This window comes from Pterocles gutturalis, unplaced genomic scaffold (assembly GCF_000699245.1).
Source record: "Pterocles gutturalis isolate BGI_N339 unplaced genomic scaffold, ASM69924v1 scaffold39333, whole genome shotgun sequence".
In the NCBI taxonomy this organism is placed as follows: Eukaryota; Metazoa; Chordata; class Aves; order Pterocliformes; family Pteroclidae; genus Pterocles; species Pterocles gutturalis.
Genome location: NW_010124355.1, coordinates 2,984 through 28,905, shown reverse-complemented (window position 1 = coordinate 28,905; position 25,922 = coordinate 2,984). Strand labels below are relative to the sequence as shown.

The 25,922-nt window shown below is 48.0% G+C and overlaps 1 protein-coding gene across 1 annotated transcript; it reads left to right on the top strand.

Moving 5' to 3' along the window:
• The first annotated feature begins 134 nt into the window (after nt 1-134).
• On the top strand, nt 135-25,922 carry PRPSAP1 (phosphoribosyl pyrophosphate synthetase-associated protein 1). Its single transcript, XM_010078234.1, is given in 11 exon segments — nt 135-241; nt 244-298; nt 8,937-8,989; nt 10,600-10,666; nt 15,179-15,351; nt 15,747-15,862; nt 17,115-17,170; nt 17,703-17,848; nt 23,912-23,982; nt 24,671-24,817; nt 25,486-25,922. Coding segments are annotated over 11 exon segments (1,140 nt in total). The 5' UTR covers nt 135-144; the 3' UTR covers nt 25,645-25,922.

The window sequence follows — 25,922 nt, the reverse complement described above, 5'->3', positions numbered from 1 at the left end:
GTTTTATTTTAATAGTTACATTCCCCCCCCTTCGATACTTTGCCACAGGAGGGGACCAGCGAGGCCATAGGTAGCGGAAGGGCTCTCCTCCTCCTCCTCCCCACCCCTTAAGGGGCGGTGATCGTGGTGGAGAGGAAGAAAAGGATGCCACGGAAGCTGTTGTTGCCTTATAAATCTGTTTTTTCTCACTTTCGAGCTCCACGGGGGCTGCATGACTCTCTGGCGATGAACGCAGCCAGAAGTGCTTCTCGGCCAACTCCACGGCAGCCTGCACCGAGCTGGCCAGGAGGATCACGGAGTAAGTTCCCTCTCTTCCCAGTTTCTCTTCCCCCCCTCCCCAAGCTCCTCTCTGCAGGCAGGGTTCCTTCACAGCGGCCGGAGGGGCTTCGGCATCCTCCCGCCTTCCCACGCCAGAGGTGTGTGCTGCGGACCCCTGTGCCGGGGAGGTTTTGCAGAGTGTTCAGCAGCTCAGCCCTTCTGCTCGGTGCTGGCTCATCCCTCCTCATCACTCCCTGTGACCCAGCGATGAGAATGGACCAGCCGCTTTCTGCCTCCTGCGTCTCTGACATCCATTTCAGCGCTGGAAAGGCCAGGTTGCAGCAAAGGCTGTTACTTTTGGGGAGGGAGGAGGTGAAACTTGGCGAAACGTACCTCAGAAAGCATTTTCACAGCTTTGGGAGATGCTCAAAACTTTCTCTGCCATGTTCTGTGGGGACAGGCTGGCAGCAGCTTCGCTGCGTGGGGAGCATCGCGTGTGTGACCTCGGTGCAGCACCTGCGGTTGCATTAACCAGAGTGGGTTAGTTAATGCGCATTTCGGTGGGGTAGCACATGCTAACAAAAGAGAATTTAGCTTAGGCATAGAAGGGTGCCCCCTTTTTTTTTTTCAACCCATCAATTTGGACCTTGACTTGGCAGGGGTGGGTTCTGCTGAAGGAGGTGTGTATCAGCTGGTGCCAAAACAGGGCTCTCGATGCACAGAGCGGCACTGCATTTCCCCCAGCACTTGATCTTTTCCTTTGAATTCGTTTGGTTCAAGTCAGAGCACCTGCTGTGTGGGCACTCCCAGCCAAAGGCACTTTTCTAAGAGAGAGGGATCAGTGTGTTGGGGAGCTCTCATCCTAAAGCAGAATTTGTGTTTCTTTTCTGCTTCCTCTCAACTACAGTTCATAGGACACTGCTCCCAGAATCGAGGGGACCGGTGCTTGTTTGGCTGCCGTGGCAGATAGCACCCTTGCTGTCCCTCAGGCAGCTGTCAGCCTGTTCTGTCTCCAGGGACGTGCTTAAATTGGAAACATTACTGAATGCAGGTGTGCTGTCACCTTAAACTGGAAGAACGTTTTGTTATTTGTCAGCTAGCTTAATAAACAGTGTGTTCAATCCTTAGAACAGATTATCTCCACGAAGCTGACTTGGCTGTTTGTCTGGGGTTGCTGGTGTTGATGGGATGAGTGTTGGATAACAGTGATGGACTTTCTCTGGGTGTGAGGCAGAGAGGGAAATCGCTGTGTTTGGGAGTGGAAAGCTTTTTTTTTGGTTCATGTATTTTTGCTATATTTGGTCAGTTTTGTATCGTTTACGCTTCGCTGAAGATAAAGTCTCTCTATATAAAAAAATAAGTTTTGCTGCAACAGATAAGACATGGTTTCACAAGGCTTGTCCTGTTGCATCAACACAACAGAAGGCCCCTGGGGACGAGCTCCAAGTTCTCAGGCCTGAAAGAGCAAACAGGCAATCTATTCTCTGTGCTTTGTCTTAAAAACAACTCACTTTTTTTTAAAGATGTAATGAGAAGAGACATGGAGCAAGCTTCCTTGGGCCGTGGCACACACAGCTGGCTGTGTGATGTGCTGATGTAACCCTCTGCAGGGTTCCCAGTGATGCTCTGAGGGTGAACGACAGCAGGATCCAGAGAGTGACCTCCTGGTTGTCCTTAGTGAAGTAAACTTCTAATAGAGGCAATGAGGGCTTTTTGCCTTGGCTCGAATGTCAGTGAGGAGGCTAGATGCTCCGATGGTGGTATGAGCACGACCGTGATGCACAAGTGCTGCTTAAACTGGGACTTGGAGACAAGTAGCTTTACCATCTGTAACATGGGAGTAGCGACCACTCTGAAATGGAGGACCATGAAGCACTGTATGCAAATGGGTTTTATTGGAGGAAGATGCAAAATCTGGAACCATTAATAGCATGGATTTGTCAATAGCAAAAAGTCTCAAAAAAGCCCCACATATTTTCAGCTTCTCGTGTGGTGGTTTTGCACTGAGTTTCCTTAGGAGCTCAGAGGCTGTTTCAACACATTTATAATACATCCCTTATTTTTTCAGGTCACAAGAGATGGGTGACTGCTGGCTTTCCCACTGTGTCACATCCCAGCTTGTGCTTTGCTGGGGAGGTCAGTTGCACCTTTTAATAGAGTTGGAGCAGTCTTACAAGGGTGAGTCTGTCCTCTAATATTGTGCGTTCTTTTTAAAGTTTTTTTATGACCTGTAGTATAAATAGTAAAAGAACTTTAAAACAACACACAATATTAGGAGTAGAGCCTCTTGAGACACTTGTCCATCCATCCAGGCTCTGTTGCTCTTTACCTGTAGGTATTATGTTAAAATAAGTACTTGAGGAGTCCTGGCTTATCCTTTTTTAAAACTTCAAGCCCGGGGAGAAGCAGTGTGACATAAACCAGATGTCTGAAAGCTGTTCAGTTTCCTTGCTTCATTTAATGTGAAACTTCCAGAGTTGCTTTCGATTCCGGCTTTGAGTGTGGCATTCTGGCATGCTTCCGATCCTTGCAGTTTCCCATTAGGCATTCTTCTCTGGTCATAGGATGAGTGACTAAATGGTTAGTTTAAGTTTCACTTTTGAGTTTTCAGAGCTTTTGTTTATATTAGCGTCTTCCAGGGAGAGGAGATGGTGCTGGCTTATGAGAACCAAATACCTCGTGAAACTTTAAATAGTAAAGATGCTCCTTAGATTCAGGGCCACTGACACATAAAATCTCTGGAAGTTCACTTGTATCTTATAAATGGAGGGGGATTTTTTTTTTAATTCTTTCCCAGATGGAAAGAAAACTCCTGCTGTAATTAGGATACTTGGCACTTGATTGCAGGCTGCATTTGCAAGGGAGAAAGATAATTCCTGCAGCCAGTGCTGATCTCTAACGAGCCTTGTGTGCTGCTGGGAGGAGGGAGGGCTAGCAAGTCTTTTCAATCTCTGGGTCCAACTGATGCATTTAGATCTCTCTTTGACTGCAGCGTTTGGCACAGAGGGTACAGATATTGCGTTCCACTCCCTGTTTGTGTGTTTGGGTTGGAGAGGATTGCTGATTGAAGCTTGCTAATGTTCCCCCGTGCTCCTGCAGGTCTGCATTATCTGGGACGTGATGGTATTGTAAACTCAGTGCAGACCGTGGATGTGAGTATTCTAGACGTTCATTTGGTTTGCAGCACGGAAAATGCTGGTGATCTAAAGATAAAACCAATGCCATGAGCCTAAACAACGTGGAGTAACGAAGAGAAGATGGAGACTTGTGTGGTTATCTCTGGTCATAGGGAACCTTGTTCCCAGCACCAAACCCAGGGCGATGCTTTCTGTGAATGAGCAGAAGGCGAGCCCTGCTTTGGGAAGGGATGGTGTGTTAGGAGGATGCACAGCAACGTTCCTCAGCTGAAGGAAGGATCATTTCTGATGGGATGGAGGAAGAGTAATGTCAGCCTTCCTCGTTTGGTCATCTTGGCGAACGACAGCACGTGGGAGGTTCAGGGACACAGGGGAGTCGGATCACAGTAACCTTGAGTTGCTGCTCTCCCCCCTCTCCAAACCCTGTTCTTGCCTTCTGGAAAGAGCTCTAGCGCGGTGCTGCGGGAGCAGAGGAAGTACCGGCAACCTTTTCCATCTCGGAAGATGCAGCGTCGTGGCAGGAGGCTAATGGATATACAGGGTGAAACTGCATCAAAGGATTTTGACAAGGGGAAACGAACAACCAGCTCAAAAGTAGTGGAGTTGGAGAGGGTTACAGGCAAGGGGTGGTGCTGGAGTTGGGGCACCAAAGAGTGTGGAGCAGTTGGGCTTTGAGATTTTCTGTGCAACTTAGATGGAGCATATAATGCGGCTGAGCAGATTGGCTTTGCGTGGCAGCTTTTTGTGCTGGCCAGTGCCAGGGTTAGGGGAAGTTCCTGCACAAGGAGAGGAAATCTGCACTGTGTTTGCCAGTAGTTGAGCTACATGGCTTTGGCATGGCTGGAGCAAGCGATGGAAGTGCTGGGTGGCTCTGGGTACAAGTGGCAGATGAGCAGCAGGGACGGTTCAAGTATCCAGCCGTGCCAGGGGGATGGAGAGAGGTAAAGGGGTGCTCAGTTACTAGGGTATTTGAACAAGGATATTGCCTTGTATCCTGGAAGCTGCTGTTTCCTTTCCCTTTCCTGGTTTGCTCTTGATGTGAGAGATTAGGAAATACACTGTAGAGCTGTCACGAGCTGAACCAGTGGATTGATCTTTAAATAAAGACTTGCTAAAGTTTGAAAGACAATTCAAAGTCAGGCTGTGGCTTGCTTTGGCTGCAACCAAGCATGGAGCAGATCCTCTGCTGTCAGCACCAGCTCTGTCTGGATTCTGCAGCAGTTCATGGAGTCCATACGTGCAGTGAGAGTTGGATATTTGCAGAACTGAGACCAGTAAATGTGTTTGTACTGAAGAGGGTAATGCCAAAATAAAATCATATCGTAGTCCAGGGCTCCGTCTGTATGCGGGTTTCTCTTCAGATTGAATGTTTGCTCTGCCAGCTGACTGGAAGCTTCCTTTGAAGATAACTGTACAAATGTCTTTTAGGTGCTTGTCACCGAGTGGGAGAAGGAAATGCAGCCTGGGCTGAGAGACCTTCCCAGCGGTACTGATAGGTGCTTTGATGGCATGAAATACTGCAAGTGAACTTGCCTCATGAATTTTGATTCAGCTAAACGTCAAGGCTCTGAACTGACTGTCCTCTGTCTCAAGAGCCTGGTACAGTGGTTTTTGGCAGTCTTCAAAGAAGCATTTTAAAGTACAGTCCAATACATCCTTCTGATGTTTCCTGAAATACTGCAATGTGTCACTTCCTCATTAAACTATAGGTGACTTGTGGGCTGTTCACATTTAGGCTGTGAGTCTGAGACAGATTTTGTAAACACTGGTATCCACAGCTTAATATCCTCTTGGTGTGTGTTGAGGCTGCAGAAGGTTAGATCATCTTTCCTGGGCAATGTTTACAGAGAGATATTCCAGATCAATATAAATTTTTACTGTCCAGTTGCTCTGAGTAGGATTTTTAAAGCCATGAATTTTTCTTTTGGATGCTATCAGGTCCTAGAGGAGTCGGTTTAGTGACAGAGCTGGTGTCAGGAAGGCAGAGTAGAGCGAGGAGCAGGGCTTTCCCCAGCAGGAGCAGAGGGTGGTCACACAGGGAAAGCTTGCACTGTGATGGTGGTAAAAACTGAAAGCTGGGAGCAGCCTTGAGCTGTAATACCTTCCTCTCGCTGTGCCCAGTCCTCTGTGCTGGATTTGGCAGGGCCATATGTGCATAGCTTTTTTAACAGATCCCAGTGCTGAAAACTGCTGGGATCGACACCAAAGTGAGTTTCTGTATCTCTTGGATGGAGAAGGGAGCTTCCAGGAGTGAATGTGTGCTCTGATGTCTGCACAGGGCTGATTAACAAGTGAGATTTTTGCAAATACTGTAAAATAATCAGCCTGACCATTCTTCAGTTTTAAATGTTTTGGTATCGGCAAAAGCCCCCACCTCCCTCTAGCCAAATACCGCACCACACAGCAGGGCTTTTGTCGATGGAGCTCCTTGTGCTTGGTGATGTGATTTAGCTGCAAGACCCGAAGTATTATTTCTGGCAGAAGAAGCTGTGTGTCTCTGCGGGGGTGTGTGCTCTGGGTTATCTGTAGTGGCAGCCTTTCTTTCCTAGTGTAGGTCTGCAGACGAGTGAGCCAGGAATTGTGATAGCCCCTGTTCACATGGGTATGCTGTTAGTCCTGAAGCCAAATGCAAACAGAGTTCTTGCTGTCAGTTTAATTCCTCTACTGCCTAAAGCAATGAATGATTGGGAGCTTCTGCATGGAGAGGATTTGGAGAGAAAGGAGTTGGGGATGGAGGGGAAAAGGGAGAGGTGGTGGGAAGGGAGAACTTATCTCTGAACTCTGTTACAAGGGGTTGCTGCCAGGCCGTGTGGTGGCTGAGGCCGTGCTCTGCCCTTCTGTGCAGATCTCCCTTTTGACACAAGTCCTCTGGGATTTGGTGCTTTACAACAGGCGCTGCACAAACAGTCCCCTCTTTAAATAGCCTTGGCTAAATCAAAGCTTTATCTGACTCCTTTGCTGGCTGAAGTCTCAGCTGACACAAAGCCTTCAGAAAGGGTTTTAGTGGAAGGTGTGCCCCTTGGGTAAACACACCTGAACTGCTTTTGTGGAGCTGCCCGTGGGTCCATGCCGTGCCTGCAGCTCGTGGGACTGCAGAGTGCTGCCAGCGGGGCTGATGTGTGACTTTTATGGGCAGTTTTATCTCGTATCCTTCCCATTGCCACCCCTCTTGTTTACTTGCAGTCAACAGTTGGAGCAGATCTGGGATTTGTTGTCTGACCAGAGCAATCTACTACCACTCCTTCCTGTAAGTTGGGAGCTGCTCACTGTTTCTGCTGCTGCTATCCGCACCCAGGTTTGACAGGCTGAGCTGTTCAGTGTCCCTCTTTCCGTCAGGAACAGACTTACCTTTCTGATTTCTTGTTTCAGCAGCACAGAAACTCCACCACTGCTGTACGATCTGAGTAGGGGAGCACTAGGCTCTGGTTTCTTCTCGCCAGCTACATCCTCACAGAGCATCACAAACCTTCGCTGTGTTTGTTTGCCACCTCTTAGCATTGAAAGTACTGCCTTCCAAGGGGTGTTTTGCTGCAATGTGTCCAGCTGGACTGGTTTTGAAGCCTTCCCTCCTGCCACGAGATGCAGAGTTGACTAAGGGCACTTGCACAGTCCCATTAATGGAGTTTTTTTTTCCAGTAGTGAGGTAGGAACGAGCTGTCTGCAGTGAAGTCAGGGCACACGTGCCTCCAAAGGGAGCTTGCAAAACTTGCTGCCCTGCAGTTGTGGAGGAACAAGTGTGAGTCATTAAACATCCCCCCACACACACTGGTTTGTTTTGTGTGTGTGATTCTTGAGCTTATTTCAACTTGGATGCCTTGGCAACGATTAGGTCCAAGCTTAGTGACTGCAATGCCTGACTGTCATCGGAAGGACAGCGGGATCCCAGTGGGCAGCAAGAGCTCGGTGGATTTCATCTGCAAAACTCACCTTCGCTGTACGTCTGTCCCCGGTCCGTGGGCTTGCCTTTGCTTGACCAGCTGCTAGCTCTTTTTTGAAGATCCTGAAGGTACTGAGGATGCCTTTGTATTACAGCTGCAAGTTTTAACTCAGCAGGGCTGGTGAGAGAAAGGAATTAGAGATTTGGGCAGCCTGCCTGCTCTGGACCGCCTGGTCGCTGGGAGATGCTGCAGTTGGTACCCGAGCTGGGCTGGTTACAGTTGGACATGTACCATTCTCCATGTGGGAGTTTACTCACCAGCCCCAGCCGTTGCAAAACGTGCTGCCGGACATACAATTGGGAATGTGTCTGTGCCAAATACGTGCTTTGTAGCCAGCTAAGCAAATATATCATGTTGCATTTGAGTATCTGTTATCGCAGCTGTCCCAGGCACGCTTTCCAGGCCAGCTTTGAGCTGAGACCTCCAGCTTGTGGGCTCACAGCTGAGTCCAGCGGATTCTGGTGGGCCAGCAGCATGCCAGTGTCGGGCTGACTTCTGAAAAAACAGACCTCTGTGACAATTGAAGTACAAGGCTGAGTCTGTGGCTAAGGAGATGGAGAGAGACTGACTGCTGAAGGCGGTAGACCAGGGGAAAGCCAGCCGCAGATGTGGGCTCTTTATTTAGGGTTAGTCCTGATCTGCAAAATTTTGGTGTGTGTCCAGGTAAATGCAGTCTGTGTGCAGACAGGAAACTGCCACCATCATCACCCTGTTGAACAGAGGTATTTAGGAGACATAGGCTGTTTCCTAATCCAGCATGTGGGCACGGCCACTGAGCAGCCCCTGGACGAGAGGAGGGATTTGTCCTGTGCTCCAGCAACACGCCTCTCCCACGCGGCTCGTGCTGCGGGGTCTCTCAGCTCAAGCTCACGGTTAAAGCACACGTGCCTCTCAATACTTACTAATGGATTTCTTGTCAGTACAGTTAAATACAGAAGTGTCACCTGAGAGAAAAGTCTGCCTTTTGGAGCCTTTTAAAATGCTATTCAAAGTGAATCTTTATTATATATATAAGAGAATTTTTTTTAAAAAAGGGGGGGTGACTGTAATCTTTGTTGTGATTAATGTTGTAGGTTTGAGATTTGACAAGAGGAAGGAAATTTGAAAAAATCCCAAAACCTTTTATTGAAGTTAAAAACTCTTCAATCAGCAGAGTTATTTCAGAAGGAAGGTCTGAGGAGGGAAAAAAGATGATGACGTGAGAGTCAAAAAAGCGACTCAATTGCCATTAATCTAGTCTGAGTAAATCACTAATGTTTAGTTCCCAAAGAGATCTGCCTAAGGTGGCATTGCACAGGCCAGGCAAGATTATTTTGCTGCGATGCAGGAGACGTGGCCTCTGGTCCATCATACAGGCACTGGCTCTTCCAAGTACAGCATCGACCTGCCACAGAGCAGCAAGCCCCAGGGCCCTCGGAGGGAAGGGGACCCCAGGGGAGGGGAGGGCGCGTAGTTCTGTGGCCTGGCTGGCACACTCGGCTCCCTGTCAGGCAGTGCTGTGTTTTGTTGGTGTGTGATGGTTGGTCCAGTCTCTGCTGTGGATCATGAGCTGCTGGGTTCCTCCATTTTTAATTTTTTTTTTCCCCTTTTCTTTTCTCTCCAGGCGTCTTGGTGCTGAGCTGGGGAAATCTGTGGTGTACCAGGAAACCAATGGAGGTAAGAGGAGTCTTTACTGCTCACAAGCCTGTTTTGATGTAATGTTAGAGATAGCTCCACTGGCCAAACCTGTCTAATAAGTGTGGGGATTCAGCTGTGATGTTGCTGCTGCTCCTGGCAGTGTTAAACCTCCGTGCCCGACCTTGGACAAAGCAATTAAATGTGTTCATTGTTTTCCCCTATTATCTCATTTGCCTGCCCGTCAGCTGACTCTGCAGGAGAGAGTCCTGCCTCGAGTGTTAGCTGCTACAAAATCTTACATGCTCTTGCACTTAGCAAAACATCTCCCAGGTTTGAAAGTAATGGTCTGCTTTCTAAGTGTCTGTCTTGCAAACTTGTAGGGTATGCCCTTCTTCCAGCCCTCACCTGCCACAGGCAGTTTACAGCTGCCCCAGGAAGGACCTGTCCCCTTGCTTTAAAGAGTGCAACCTCAGGGCTGTGCTGTGCAACCTCAGGGCTGTGTTTTCAGATGCTGGGCTGAAACTCGAGGATATTGGCTAACCCGTGTGGTGGCTGAGAGTCATTTACTGTTTCGAGATCTCAGTTACCTTACTTTCAAGAGAGACTAGAACCGGAGAGAGCTGATACAGGCAAGAGGAAGGGATGGAAACAGCACTGGCTCGGCGTGAGGGTTTTGGATAGTGCTGCTGCTCTTACAGCTGGAGCAGAGAGCGCCACGCGGTGTGTACACAGCCACGGCAGGTTATGGTTGGGTTGCTTGTTGCATTCGCGCTAGTGAGAGCTCGCTGCCCTTTGGGGTTAGTTTTAAATCGGGTCACTTGCTACAAGGTCTGAAGTTGTTCTTCATCACTGCGCAGCAATCGGTCTGCTTTCAGCAGAGTCCTTTAAGGCCACTGCCAGTGCCCGGGCAGTTGGACTTTGAATTTGGTAGCTGGGTGAATGTTTCTCTCCTTTCGCTTATCCCTGCCCTCTAGTTCACAACTGTGTGCGAAATGAGTAGCCAAGATGGGCACCTTGGGAAGCCTTTGCAGAACTGCTTCGGGGCTCAGCTTTTGCACTTGAGTCTGGGACTGTCGGAATTGTGTTCAGCAGAGACCCAGCTTTCCAACTCATGTCAGCGGTGAAATGTCTTGACCTTGGTAGAGAAGTTGCGGAGTTCTCCCTCTGAACTCTGTGCTGCTGGTGTTGCCTTGTGCTATCCAGCCTGTACAGAGCTGACCCCGTGGTAAGCTGCAAATGAGCTGGGTTAGGCTCTTGGTGAGTACTAGAGGTTGCTCTGCTTTGGGCGGTTCATTGATGAATGTGGCATTGACAGCTTTCAGCACTCAGAGTGGAGACCTGAAAAGGTTCTCTCATTGAGAGTGAGGTAATTGTCTTCTACATGTAAGGGAACAGCTATTCAGCCTGGTTTTGCATTGTAAATACAACTAACTCACCTATGTCATGCCAGCTCCTTACTTCCTGGGAACCAGCCTCTGGAAAATCCACTTGGCTCATGTGTGTGTAGCGGGTGTATGTGCACACGGGGCAAAGGAGCAAGTCTTCCTCTGCCTGGACCAGTGGGCAAAGTTGCTGCTAAAACATGGTGTGTTATCACTGTAAATCAGATGTCTGGAAACAAAACTGATTGTGTTTTCCATCCTCTTCAGAAACAAGAGTTGAAATAAAAGAATCCGTGCGGGGACAGGATATCTTCATTATACAGACAATCCCCAGGTAAGGGACTCGTGGCTCGGTTTTACAGCTGTGATGTGCTCAGCAGACTGTTCGATAGGTTGGCTCGGCATTACCCAGCATGGTAACCGCTCTCTTTCCAGTGTTGTCATTGCTTTGCCGTACATTTAAGACACCACATAGTGTGAAGCTGTTAAAATTCCCAGAGGATCATTTTCGCCACAGCAGCTGAGAAGCTCCCCATCAAACAGCTTGAGTGTGTCGCTTGTGGCGAGAACAACTATGACTGATGGCTTCAAGTGAAACATCCCTGGTCTGTGTGTCAGTGTCCTTGCAGGCTCGCTCACTCGGTGATTTCTGACTGGCATTTCCATTTTGGGGTGTGCACTTCCCTCTGCCTTCCAATTACCCAGCAGCAAGCCAGCAACAAAGGGCAGCTATTGCTTTTGTTTCAGGCTGGATTACTCTTCCACTCTTCCCCTTTCACTGTAGTGATGTGTAACTGAACTCGGGTGGAAGCTCGAAGCTTTCCTCCTCTACTCATAGTTTTTAATGATGTTTGGCCTTTTCTTAAGTGGACCTGTTTGGTTTTTGTTTTGTGACATTGTAGCATTAGAGTAAGAGGAAGAAGAAGTGCTGTGAGTAACCAGGGGGCTAGAAAACCAGCAGCTGACCCCAGGAGCCTTGGCACTTGCTGGCTGAGGAAGAGTGTAGAGAGATTGTGGTAGTATAGGAAAGCTGGTGAGAGGGAGTGTATAACAAATGATAACTGCAAAATGAGTAGGGGAGATGCTGTTTTCAGAGATGAGGTGTTGATAGATGCCTGTTGCACAATTAGCAAAACAATAGTATTATTTTTCCAGGTTACCAAATTCTGCTCAGATTTTGGAGATTACAAGAATTACTAAGTACCAGAGTTCAAGCAGGTAGCAGAATACCCTTGAAAAATAATTTTTCTTTGCTTGCCAGACAAATAGAGCCCAGTGAGAATTCAAGTTCATTTCCTCTTTGGTAATGCTTGGCCTGTTAAAGAAATCAGTAGGACTACCAGATCAGCTTGCTGGAGTTCCTCTTGCAGGCTGAGACATTCTCCTAGAGCTCATCTCTCTCCAGAGAGGTGCTCCAAGTATTTCCTCCCTCAGGGACCACCTAAATCCCCACAAGATGAAAACCCACTGATGCAGGATTATGTTTCGGGTGAATAGTGCCATTCTGTTGTCCCTCATTTCTCTGAAATACCTTGTAACTGAGAGCTGTGTAAACATGAAACAGATAAAGTGTTCAGAGAGAGAGAGCTCAGAGCATTAGGGACAGCAACAGTTTTGGGAGGGGAAAACCTCCCCTGCTTTTAACTTGTTGATCCCCTTGTTTTTCCATAAACTGAATTCGGTGTTATGGGCCAAGAAATGGATCCTTTTTTGCCAAAATGTTCAAGGCCCTCCGGGTGAGGAGCCATTGTTGTGCAGCCAAGTCAGCTTTTGTTCTTAAGCTGTCTCTGTGCCTTGCTGCATTGCTTCAGAGGACAGGTTCAAGGGCATCTCAGTTTTGCAGTGGATTTCAGGGAGCTTTTCAAGAGAGTAAAAACAACAACTGTGTTGAATAATCTGAGAATAGGACTTCTGCACTCAGTAGCTGTTTGAAAAGAAAAAAAAATATTAGGACTTAATAGAAAAGGAGCAGAGAGGGAAACAACCTTGTTATGCTGCAGTGTGAATTCACAGTCTGCATCTTAAATGCACCGAGAGAGAACAGAAAGACTTCAAAATTTGATACAAGCTCCCTGTCCAAAAAGCATATTGCAGACGCTAAAAGGTTACAAAGGCAGGTATCATCCAAGACTGCTGGTGTGTGGACAAGCATTTGTATGAGGGAAAACCAAATAGCTCATGTTTAGACTGTAGAAAAACAAAGGAGTTGGTGAGTTAGTGATACACTAAAAGCGAAAGGAGCCTCTTGGTGCTGAGTGTTGGTGCTGGTTGTCGCAAAGTCCATTTGCAGCTTCACATGAGCCATTTGCTCAGCCCCGAGGACAGGGATCTCCAGGGATGGTTCAGGCAGGGATGGGGAGCAGCGAGGGAGGCTCCAAGGCTGCTGGGGAGGGGTGGTAAATAGGGCAGGAGGGAAGCTGAGCTGGCTCTGCATGTCCTGGTAATAAGCTGACGGTCCCGGTGTGCGGTCTTGGCTCAGGCTTTCCAGCAGTAACTGTGAGCACAGCTTCAGGGCAGGAGGTGGGGAGGGCAGCGAGGAGGCTGGGGTGCTCGTTTTGGAGATGCTGTGGTTGGGGTTCCACCACAGGTGCTATTTCCCCCAATTAGTCCCCACCCCGAGCCAGGCCCTTGGTTGGGGTCAGTGTCCCTTGCGGAGGCGTGGGTCAGTGTGACGGCTGGCTCGGCACGAAGCATCCAGGAGGGTGTTCTTCAGCGAGCCCCCCCAGCCCACCTACCCTGGCACTGCCAGAGTGACAGGCACATCCGCCTGTGCCCAGTGCCCGTGCCAGCTGGAGCTTCCTCCTCTTCCTCCTCTGCAGGAGCTTCCTGGAGTACAGTGTGGGGTCCTGCTTGGATATTGAGAGAGGTGCTCCTCCTCCAGTAATTTCTCCATCGATATGGGTACCAGCGTCCCACTGCAGCACCAGGACAGCTGGTGCTTTTTGAAATCAGTGGTAACTCTTCCTCCCAGGAGCAGTCTTGTTCTCTATCTGCTTTCTGTGTGAATATATATTTTTTAAAAAAGAATTTGAAAAATAATGATGGAAAATATTGAATTTCTTGGATGACCTTTAAATAGGTTTCAACACGGCCACTTTGCTTTTGTGAAACACTGATAGTAGCATCTTTTTCTCCTCTCACGGCCCCACTGGCACAGCTAGAACAGGAAAGGGAAGAAACGGTTCTTTGTTTGCTCGTTGTCCTACGTGGCAGGGGACTATGTTTTATGTAATTCTTGGCTGGGTGCTTCAGAGCTAACAAAGCTTTCTTGTGTGTCAACACCATTGTGCGCGAGAGCTGGCGGGGCCAGCGGGAGAACAGGGACCCGGAGCGCTCACAGATGGAGAGGCACAAACAGAGGTTAATTTCTGAAGGAAGGAGGAGCGATGGAGAAATGGGTAGGGTTTGTCACGGGTCACACACACAGAGGCTTGGGAAGTGGTATCTCTGAGCTCTTGGGGAAGCCATCCCTGGTGGTCAGGAGGAAAATGGGTCTTCGAGCAATGTCTGGGCAACATCCAAAAAGCTCTGCAGAGTTTTCAGCTGCTCTGTGCTGTTTATTCCTCTGCTGTTGCGTGGAAGGATGGCCCGGTCAGCCCCTGCTCTGTCACTGCAGTCTCGGTGGCTGAGCCACCCCCAGCGTTGCCCTCCTGGGACCAGGCTGGGACAGTGGTGTGTTATTTCAGGCTGGCCGTGCTGAAATCTCCCACACAGGGTGTCTGTGTCGTGGGAGGGTTGCCTGTCTCTGTCTTCTCTGAAGTAAACGTTCTTCAGTTTCAGGATGGTCTCAAGTCAGTTTTTGATAATGCAGATGGTGGCTATTGGTGTTGGTTTTAAGGAACCAAAAGGGCTTGCTTTTTTTTTTTTTTTCCCCCCTGAATGAATTAAAATGTGGATGAATACACTCGTGCTGGGCCACGGCAGTCATTGTGGTGAAGCTGATTGAAAATGAGGGTTTATGTGTATTCTTTGCTGTGGTCTGTGGATCTGTTCTGCCGATGGATAATGCAGATGGTGGCTATTGGTGTTGGTTTTAAGGAACCAAAAGGGCTTGCTTTTTTTTTTTTTTTCCCCCCTGAATGAATTAAAATGTGGATGAATACACTCGTGCTGGGCCACGGCAGTCATTGTGGTGAAGCTGATTGAAAATGAGGGTTTATGTGTATTCTTTGCTGTGGTCTGTGGATCTGTTCTGCCTATGTTGCTTTTTTTTGGTTTTTTGGGTTTTTTTCTTGCAAGTAAAAGTCTTTTGGCATTTACCATGCTGTTGTTCCTTCCATCTCTAGGTAAGTTAGGTACTGTGGAGATGCTGACCTCCGCCAAAGTTTTGTATCTGGACTTTGTGCTGCTCCAGAATGCAGTATTTCTTAAGGCAGGAAAAATAACCTGTCTTACATTGTTAAAAATAAAAATACCATACTAAATCCAGAGTGGATGAAGTTGTGTTGGCTGCGTGTATGCTGCTTCTTTAGAAGACTATTTTATTTCAAACTACACTGTATGGAGTGACATTTGTTCCAACATAGATGAAAAAATGTCTTTTTGTGTGTGTGTGTGTTGATGAAGGGAAAATCATCATGCACCTCATGTTAGAATACAAAATCAAATTCCAGTCCTCAGCTCTTGAGTGCTGGAGTCGTGTCCTGTCCATAGAACAGTTGATTGTAACGTGCTGTGGCGTGACGGAAGGAGCTATACGATCACAGTCTGGGTCTTGCATACATTAGCATCAGATGTAGCGTTAATTGCTTGGAAGTTTGGTGAGGAGAGGTACGGGTATAAAGGGAAGAGGAATTGCATTGGAAAAACACCGACTAATATTTGGAATGGTTTTCAAATCTCCCAGAGATGTGAATACAGCTGTCATGGAGCTGCTGATAATGGCGTATGCACTGAAGACTTCCTGTGCCAGGAACATCATCGGCGTCATCCCTTACTTCCCTTACAGCAAACAGAGCAAAATGAGGAAGAGGGGTTCTATAGTCTGCAAGCTGCTGGCTTCAATGCTTGCCAAGGCAGGTGAGTGTCACAGGGAGCAGCATGGCAGGCTTGGACACTGCTGGGCATCCTAGAGGGCATCTATCCTTCTGTTGTTCTCTCGTTCGATGTGAGGACATGCTGCCGAGCCCTTGAGCCACGTTAGGGGAATTCATTTTCCTCAGCTTAATTTTATTTCCTTGTAACGCGCAACTGGGGAAGTGGCCTAGAAGTGTCATGTTGGAATACAGTGTCAGCCTAGTGCCTGTTTCTTATTATGTCTTTGGAACTTTTTTTGTTAACCTGTTTATGCTTATTTTATCACGTGGCATAATAGGCTGAGAACAGCTAAAATAGTCTGGAAAATTGAGATATTTGAGGAACTTCAACCACATGGGAGTTGTCTCAATGAATTATTTTTTTTTTCCCCCCCTTAGGTTTGACACACATTATCACTATGGACCTTCATCAAAAGGAAATTCAAGGCTTCTTCAGCTTCCCAGTAGACAACCTGAGAGCATCCCCTTTCTTGCTTCAGTATATACAGGAAGAAGTGAGGTTACTCTAGTTCTGTATATATCAACTTGTCTTCATGTGATAGCAGCATTGGGCCTCTGCTCGCGCAGAGGTGGTGTTGTTAGGCGAGGTCAATCGTTCTGTTAATTCATTCCTTCTTAGGGGGTACCTATCGCATGTTTCCTAGGGAAGTGGGAAAAGGTTATATTGTGTGATAGTACCTGGACAGAAATTGAATTCTTGGCCGTAAGCAGAAGATGAGCTTGTTCTCTGTAGCGTTAATGCTGTTTGAGAGATGCTATTTATGCTCCTGCCTCTGATCACCTTTTCAATTGTGTTAAACTGTCTCCCATCGCCCTTTGTTCTGCGGTGGGTGTCTGACTGCTCTGAATTATTGATAGACTTTGTCTTGGGCTGAGCATAGGAATGCTGAGCACAGCAGGTCTGGGGGCAGGGCACGGAGGTTTTATTTTCCATGTGCAAAAGATGATAATTTATGCCCAAATGGTGAGAGCAAGGCTTCCCCATATGGGGAGAGCGGGTGCTGGGTTCAGACCTTCCCCTGCAGACAGAAGTAGCTGCAGCTTGTCCATGCAGAGTGGGTTAAACGCAGTGAGCCTTCCCACCTTTACCCTTTCTGAACACAAGGCCAACACCTGCTGTGTGTGGGCATCGGGGCTCCACACCGTGCTGAGAGCAGGGGTTTGCCGTGCCTGGTTCCCAGGGCCCATCGCTACACCTTCCCCTTCCTCCCTCACGCTGTGCGCGGTGCCCGGTGTCTGGGACGCTGTGCTCAGCACCGCCGAGCAGGCCAGACGTGTGGGCAGCTGTAGGGAAGGAGACACAGAGGTACAGCCATGTGCAGGGTGAGACCTGCCGGAGGGAAGGAGACACAGAGGTACAGCCATGTGCAGGGTGAGACCTGCCGGAGGGAAGGAGACACAGAGGTACAGCCATGTGCAGGGTGAGACCTGCCGGAGGGAAGGAGACACAGAGGTACAGCCATGTGCAGGGTGAGACCTGCCGGAGGGAAGGAGACACAGAGGTACAGCCATGTGCAGGGTGAGACCTGCAATATTGCCTGTACAGAACATATTTGTGTTGCCTTTGGGGCTAAATACGCAGATATTGGTGTTGAAAGTGAGTGCAGTTGCCTCTCTAGTATCGTACCGCAGAATGAAGATTTGGGGTTGGGGAAGGGGAGTGGGTGCGATTCTTCAGCCGTGTATCAACTCAAGTTACTTGGTAGCAAGAAGGTTTTTACTTAAATAACTTTTTATCACATCCAGATTCCAGATTACAGAAACGCCGTTATCGTAGCCAAATCTCCTGATGCAGCTAAAAGGTAAATAGATTCTTTACTAGCTGGTTAGAAGGAAGTTGGGAAAGATCTGGGCTGATGGGAAATTCACCAGGAAAAATATGGGAGGGTCACAAAAGGATCAGCAATCTGGTCCATAAGTCCTTTGTGGCTGGAAATGGGATGGGCATCTGTAGTGGTGCAGATGGGCAGCTGAATTTTGCAGTCCCAACCCTGTGGGAGGAAACTCTGGAGTTCCCCGCTGCTGCAGAGTGAGGTGGTTCATCAGGGGCTGGGATCAGACTTGCTGCATGAGTTTCAGCAGTTCCTGACCATCTCAAAGCGTTTAGTGTAGGGAGGAACACCAGAAGACCCCTGTGGTGGAGCCAAGGGGTGGGGGGCAGCTTTGGGATATTAAGGAGGAATCAAAAGTCTCTTCCAGTGAAGTTTCTTCCTGGGGAACAGACACAGAGGTGCAGCCTTTGCTTGCCCCGTTGTGTCTGGGGAGGCGCACTGCTCCGAGCTGTGAGGTTGCACCATCCCAGTATCCTCCTGATATGCTGTGGTTGTCCTGCAGGGCTCAGTCTTACGCTGAGAGACTGCGGCTGGGACTGGCAGTGATCCACGGAGAGGCTCAGTGTACAGAGCAGGACATGGATGATGGGCGTCACTCCCCTCCGATGGTCAAAAATACAACTGTGCATCCTGGTCTGGAGCTGCCGTGTAAGATTAAGCTTCTCTGCTTATCTTTGGGGGGCGAGGAAAAGTTTGGTGGGAAATTGCTGTTGGTTTACCTAATGGCAGTTGGACCAGTGGGATTTTTCTCATGGAAAGGTTGATATCAGCAAGTTGTAGGAGAAGGTACAGGGGAAAGTTTGTGTTTAACTCTTTCTGGCCATGTAGGGAATCTGTGGAATCCTTGGCTGTGCCAGCTCACCAGTGTTGGACTGACAAACCTCTGCTGGACGTGGTGCTTTTCAAGTGCTCAGCAGCAGAACTCATTGAGCTGATGAAACAAAAGAAATGCACAAGTGTAACTAACATGGGAACAGCCACTGAGACAGGCTGCTGTCCCCAGCATGGAGGGGAGGGCTGGCCTTTGTCTTGCCCTCTTGCTGCAGCTGTTGTTAATGCTGGAAAATGTCTTCATCTTGGGAGCTAGGAGATCATGTTCCAGCGTCTGTTTTGACAAGGCTTTGAGGCTAGGGTGGCTAGGTTCTCTGAGAGTCTTGCTGAGCTTCTTCCTGTGCTCTTGCCGTCAATTGATAAGCTGCTGGTTTGGGAGCACAGAGCAAGACAAAAGGAGGAAACCTGTATTTTGGGAAGTACCATCCTTTTAGGATTGCTTGTATTCCTACAACTGCAGCAGTCAAGCAACAAAGTACAATCCCAATCCAGCTCCCTTTGGGGAGGATTTTAGCTGTCTAGGTAGATGGTGGTAGAACAGAAATTACGAGTGCAGTGAATGTGGCTGAGAACTGACCGTGGGAAAGAATGCGTGCTGCTGCATGTGGAGGGAGCTATCTGACATGCAGCCAAACTTAATTATCCTGGCAGTGGCTGGGGCTACTGATAAGTGACTCTTCTTGTCCTTTGAAGGTTAGGGAGAACACCCAACCAGTTTGTGGGCAGGTCATAGAGGTGGGAGGCAAGGAAGGCTGCAGGCATTTTACATTACCCCATTATCACTCGCTGTAATGCAATCAGTTGAACAGTGCTCATGTTGCTGGTGAAACTCCTCTTGGGCCTTGAGGGACAGGTGGGGTTTGGTAATGAAGTTTGTGACTTCACCTTGATTGTCCCCCTTCTGACAAGGGATGTTTCTTCATATGCTTCCAACAATGCAGGAATTTGCATGGTTACACTTGGCCTTCTACTTCTCCTACTCTGAAGAGGATGCTGTCCTCCAAAATATCACCAGCTGACATTTGTCTGCTACCAGGGCATTGATGTGACTGTATTTTTATTTCCAACTGTGTCACTTCAAGTAAGCTCAACCATGGGAGCTTGTGCTGCTGGAGAGCCGTGTGAACGGGAGCTCATACAGGAATGTGCCCTTGTCCAGTTTAGCTGTGATTCCAGGGGAAAATTGTTTGCAGTCCCAAGCTAGCCAAACACAAACTAATTCGTGGTGTATCACCACTTGCTTATCTCCTGCAGAAACTCAGCGCTTGACTAATGACCTTACATTCCTACATGCCGAAGGCACCAGTGCAAAACAAGCTGTGGCTCGGTAGCTTTCTGTCAGGGGCGAGGTGTGGGGTGGGTGATGGGGTGAGCCTGTCCAGAGCTCACAGCAGAAAGTTGCTTTTCTCTCCAGTTTTCTAATCTTAATAGATACCTTGTTTTGAGTGAGTTTTGAGAGAGCTGGGCTCTGTTGCTGGAGGTGCAGAACACCAAGGTAATACCTGTCTGAAAGCTTCTAGCGCATCCTGGTTGTGTTGCAGCATCTGCTGAGGAGCTGGGCTCTGCCAGGCAGAGGTGAAAACACAGCGAGGGTTAGGGGTGGCAGTGCTATGAGGCTGTCCTTGCCGTCTCTGCTACGCCTCCTTTCCTGTCTGACTGAGTCAGTCGTTTGAAAAGTGTCTCCCTACCTCAAGTGACACATCAAACAAAACCTCGATCAGCTCTTCCTGCCGTGCATGCCACCACCAGCAGTCCCTGTGTTTTAAGGTCTGATGGCAGAGGGAAGCAGGGTTCAGTGATGTCCCTGTATGGTTTTGGAAAGGTAGGATGTGTTCTACTCACCCAGAGCTGTATGCTTCCTGACACTAAAACTGGCCAGAAAAACCTCTGATTATTGAAACAGAACCAGTCTCCAGGTCCACCTGGGGCTGGGCAGCAGGGGTACTCATGGGGGGTGGCTGAAACTAACCGCTGAGCATCCTGCTCTTGGCCACAACCAGATGGGTATGAGGCATCCTATCGTCCCTCTCTAGACTCTGTAGTTCAGGGTCCCCAGCAGTTGTGTTACAGCCAGAAGAGAGGCAAACCCCACGTCTGAGAGCAGCCCCAGAGCCCTACAGCGGTGACTTATGCTTTATGCCATTCTTCATGGGCTCCCTGGTGAATTGATGGTCTCATGTGTGCTGGCATGCACCTTTTCTCCCTGTTCTGGTACAGATCATGTGCCTTTAATTAACGAGTGTTATGTAGCATAATGGCTTATTTATTGTCCTGAGAGCGTGGCCTGATGCCATACTCTGGTGGCACATGGAGCCCTAACAGAAAAATTCCAAAGGTGCTTCCAATTGCACTTCTCAAAGTGCTGTGCTAAAGTGGCAGCAACAGCTCACATCACTCAAACCCCAGAAACTGGAGCCTTTGAGCCAGGATGTCCCTCCGAGGTTATTCTCTTTGATTGTGGGCTCTTCGTGTCTCAAAGCTTGCAGCTGGCTTGGGGTTGTGCTTTAACAAATGCGTGTGGACTCTTTGCATGTTTCCTCCTCCTGGAGAAAAGGAGTGGAGCACCATCTGTTAAATCATTTCAGTGGCTTTGAAATTCAGTATTTTATATGGATAGCTAATGGTCTACTTCAAACCCAGAGCCCAGCAAAATGCCATGAAGGAAGAGAGTTTGTGTGAAAAGCTGGAGTGACCGGAGGTCTGTTCTGCTTCCCTCCCCCATCTCTTCCCTGTGTTTAGGCTGGGCACGGGAATGGTATCTGTCCTCCCAGGTCTGTCTCTTCACAAAACAGTTTGTTCTTGAGCAGCCTTCTGCTGATAGACTCTGTTGTAAATGCAGCGTTATTTTATTTGGTGATTATCGCTTTAATGCATGCTGTCAGCTCCAAACAGCATTCCTTAACCCGTTACTGGCCACTTGATTAAAGCAACAGGGAATGCTGTTTCTTCATGCCAGCGATCGTCTCGCCTTTGAACGCATGGTACTTTGGCGTCTGTTACTCACATCGGAATGAAAGCGCAGGTTAGAGCCTTTGGCTGATAAACTTATTTCCCCACCACCCCTCAGTGTTCTTTGAGATTCTTGTTTTATAAAAATGGTGGTTGGTTTGGGGTTTTTTTCTCTTTTCTTTATTTTTTCCTCCCAGAAGGTACAGATACCACAAGCATCTTTTCTGACTTCCCAGAAAAAAAAAAAACCCCAGCAACTCTTCCAACCTAAACTTGTACATAATCCAAGGGGTCACACCAGGCAGAAGTACACCCGTGGCTTACTTCTCTTGCCCTCTTTTGTCTACATACAAATAGAGGTTTTGTGTCTGGGAGGAAAATGTTCCTTATTATTGGAATAGTTTTTCAAGTTGCCTTCTCACGGCAGTTCTGACTTGCATGTCATGATACATCCCAAGATTTTGGAGAAAGATAAACTGGCCACCATCAAAGTTCTCTTGCGATTTGATATGGTTGTGGGTAGATCTTTGGCTTGCAATTTTTTTCTTTTCTTTGCAGAGAAAATTGAACAAGAAAAAGGGAGAACATCTCTTTAGGATCCGGGTAGGTCGACATGTTGCCTACCATACGTCAAAAATAAAGCAAACTTGAAATACAGCATTTAAAAGCAGACAAGAGATGCAAAGTACTGATAAGTTGCTAGCTGCTGTGTTCGCCTTCGAGCACAGCAAGGAACGTGTCTGCTTCCTTTGTGGAATGGGAGGATACTGACTTGCTGAAACTTCATGGGTTTGTCAGTAAAATAGTGATGAATTTCAGCTCCTGAAGGTGTGTTCCCCATTGTGTAGAAAAGTTTTCCTTAGCCTGGCTGTTGTAAACAGAAATGGTACTAGCCTGTGGATGTATGTTAAGGATGGGATGGCAACTAGGTGTAATCCTTTTGGTATTTCACAGCTCCCACCAAGACCTTTGTTACTGTCCAAACTAGATAATAAACTAATAACTAATCTAAGCAGGTAGGGAGTGCCTGGAGTTGAAATCTACGGTCTGCTTATCTTTTGTGACGCTTAATCCTGGTTCATTACAAGTACACTTCTTCCTTCTCATCAGAATGTTTTCCCTTCAGGATTTAGACGTGACTTTGCGTTTGATGGGAGACTCAGAAATAACAATGCAGGGGAGGCTGGGGAATCTGTGCTCCGAAGAGCAATTAACTGTTAAGTCCACGGTAGCTGTGACTTTAACTGCAAAACCTATCAATGAGTAATGTAACTTTGGTCAAAACAGAACTATTGGACACCTTTTGTACAGTTTGGGTAGGCTTACGGAAAACCAGTCTGTGGGATATCTTCGGAGCTGTGGTCCTTGTAATTGCTCTCGTCGCATCCCTCAGTCTGACTCACCCAGCTACCTGAGTATTCCCAGGCACTGATGAGTTGTGGGAAAAGTACTGGATCAGCCTGCTGTGCAGGTTTTTGTAGGGCTTTTTTTTGACCCAGGAGGGCAGAAATCAAATGTTCAGACAGGCTTTTTGATGGGCAATGGCTTGTGTTCTCATGCTGCTCAAGTGTTAAATGGAAGTAGGTTATCTTAAAGGAGAAAAATCTTGCTATCTAGGGTGTCCAAAACTCCTTGGCATTTGAGGAGCATCTGTGGCCAGAATCCTGGCAAGTTCTGAGCTTACAAAGAGGACACTTTGCCTCGGTAGGACACTTTGCTGCACTCCCTGTAGAGAGCATAAAATCTGGGGGGGTGCAGGTGGGCCAGGTAAGTGTTAGAAAATGCTGGATGTTCTTCTTCGCTTCAGTGGTTAGATCAGCCCAGATTACCGCCTGACAACACATGCATGCCCACTACGGTGTCCTCTCCGTGCTGGGAGTGTTGTGTTGCCTCCACTGTATAGACCAGCGCCCTCTGGCAAGCAAGAGGTTTGGCTTATGGCCAGCAAGTCCCTGGCCAGCATCAGAGGCTGGTTGCTGTTTGGTGCGAGTCTGAAGACTGTTAGATCTGGACACTCGCAGTGCATCCCTAGTTCACAGCTCTTATGTTTTATACTGCTGCTGGAAGGTTTTCAGGATAAAGGATAAAACCTGTTACGTGTAGTTTTGCATGAGCCATGGCAGTGCAGAAGTAGAGCCAGGAGGGAGCAGAACCTTCTTTCCTGGTTCATCTCTTCACCATGTGCCAGACAGCACCTCAGCAATGTATACTGCTGCTTCCAGCTGCTGGCTGCACTGAGCTTGTAGAACTGAGTTTGAGCTGGATTTTGTCCTGTTCTTTCCACTGATACACTTTAAAACAAATACAGTAAACTTTGCTTCTGCAAACTTCCTTAAGCTTTCTTGGCCTGAGCAGGTATTAGGTCCTTACACCCTCTGCAAGAGCCTCGTGTGTTTGGTGGTCTGAGAGAAGGCAAGCAAGCGGCAGTGTGAGTCTCAAATCCTGCAGATGAATCAGTGAGTCCAGCAGGTGAAATGCTGCACCTTGTAAAGCACGTGCCCTTTGAGGGTGTTGTTGCTTTGAGAAGCCCGTTTGCTGTTCCCAGTCGTGAGATACTGTTTTTTTCAAGTCCTGTCCTGGAGCAGGAGGAAAGTCACTGATATTTCCCATAAACTAGGTGCTGCTTTGTAGCTCTGCTTGCACAGGGGTCTGTTAGATATTTGGATTTTCTTGCTGTCGCTGAGGTCAGTACGAGATCCCCACAGAAACTGAGAGTCTCATCTTTATGCGGCAGTGCTATCCATTTAGGGAGGAAAACAATGGTTAAACCAGTGGTTACCCACCGAGGTGGGTGTCAGGATCACATCAAACACGTGTCTGTATCTGTGCAACAATATGAGCTGTAGTTAAGGGCTGGGCCTCTTGTGTGGTGGAGCCGTTGCAGTTTGACTCAACCTAACTGATCTTGGCTTTTTTTTTTTTCTCCTTCAGTGATGATGGCCAAGGAGAAGCCGCCAATAACTGTGGTTGGAGATGTTGGAGGAAGAATTGCCATCATTGTGGTACGAGTGTGATGGAGAGGAAGGGGGGGGGATGGCTTCCTCCCAGCATCTTTTCTTAAGCTGCCTTATCCCAGAGGATAGGAGGGTCTGCTGGTGTAGGGGCGGGAATGTGGTTGTTACCGCTGTTTTCTCCAGTTTTGCTGGTGGCTTTGGTTATTTCAGCTTTCTGTTGAAAACACTTTTTCCTTCAGTGCTTTAAGCCCTGCTATCTCCTTGCTCCCTTGAATCTACAAATGTCAGGTGTCTACAAATACTCAACAAATCCAGGACATGCAGAGAAATCTCTTGAAGTGTTTAAAAAAACCCCAACCAACCACACAAAAAAAACTTACTGATACTTGCTGTGCCGTGCTGCAGTGTAAGTAATCACCATGCAGCTACTATCACTGTGAAAACACCTTGCTGGAGATCAGCTCTGTTTGTGTATGTGCACGTGCAGGGACTAATTTGTTTCCAAGACACAGAATTTGTTTTGCACACTAGCAAAAGGGTCTGTAAATTAGGAAAATGGTGTTCACAGATCTGAGTCGTGCATGTGGCTGTCCTTGCATCTCAACAGCAGCTGGAGTAGCCAGGGATTATTTTTTTGGCTGTCTGCATGACCAAAGCTGCAGTACCTTGCAGATCCACTCCTGTCCTGCAGGCACGTTAAACTTCTGGTTTTGATGCTATTTCTGTTTCTTCTCAGGATGACATCATCGATGATGTGGAAAGCTTTGTAGCTGCTGCAGAGATCCTGAAGGAGCGTGGAGCCTACAAGATTTTTGTGATGGCCACTCATGGGCTCCTGTCTGCAGAGGCCCCCCGTCTCATAGAGGAATCCTCCATCGATGAGGTGCGTCTGCCTTCCGGGCTGCGGAGGAAGGGCTGGCTCTGGTGGCCAGGTGGATTGAAGGCACTAAAACCCACAAACTGGTGTTCTTCCACTGCCACACAGCTCATCTCTGAAATGGCTGCTTTCATCACATGTTTTCAGTTAGCTGGTTCTTCACTGAAAAAAAAAAGTGTGTGTGATTAGTATTGTTCAGATCAGATCTGTTTCTCTGTATACATTTGCTCCCTAACGCACAGATATCAGTCATCCCTGCCTGGACACTTCCCTTACAGCAGCTGGGTGCATGTGACCGTGTGACTGCTTTCTCATTGCATGGGCCTTCTGCCTGTCCCTTTCCCCCAGCTGATGGCGGGCTGTTGGGTACATGCAGAGGATAAGATTTCAGACCTCATCCTCAGTAACAAATGTGTCAGATCCTGAAATCTAAATGGACCTGTCAGCCTGTGTGGAGGTGGCTCTTGCAGAGTGCTGGCTATGCTGGTCCCCTCACCAGATTGACTGTCACATGGAGGACACCATTTATTTTAACCTTTTTTCTAACATACGAGGCTTTCTTCCCCTGAGCTGGGGAACAGCAGGTACACACCACTCGGAGTTAATCCAGGGTTCAGTGGGAGTGAGCGTATCCATCGCACAACTAATGGTCTTTTCTTTCTGGCACTCTGTAGGTGGTCGTAACCAACACAGTTCCTCACGAGGTACAGAAGCTGCAGTGCCCCAAGATAAAGACTGTGGATATCAGCTTGATTCTCTCTGAAGCCATCCGACGAATCCACAATGGCGAGTCCATGGCCTATCTCTTCCGCAACATCACTGTTGATGACTAGACCTGGCGCTGCCCCTGTCCTGGCTTCCACAAGAGAAGGAAATATGCATGAAAAGGCAATACTATAAATTATAGGCATAACACAACTGTTTATTCTTGTAGGAGGGTGAAGGTTTTCAGGGTCTTGAGCCATGAGATCTAATAGAAAAAAATCAACCTGAGCAGCACTTTCCAGGTGAATAGAAGAGGCCACCGGCAATGGGGAGGATTACATCTTAATCAAAGACATGGAGAAGTGAGGAGGCATTGAATTTTTAAGTTCCTTTCATTTTTTTTTTT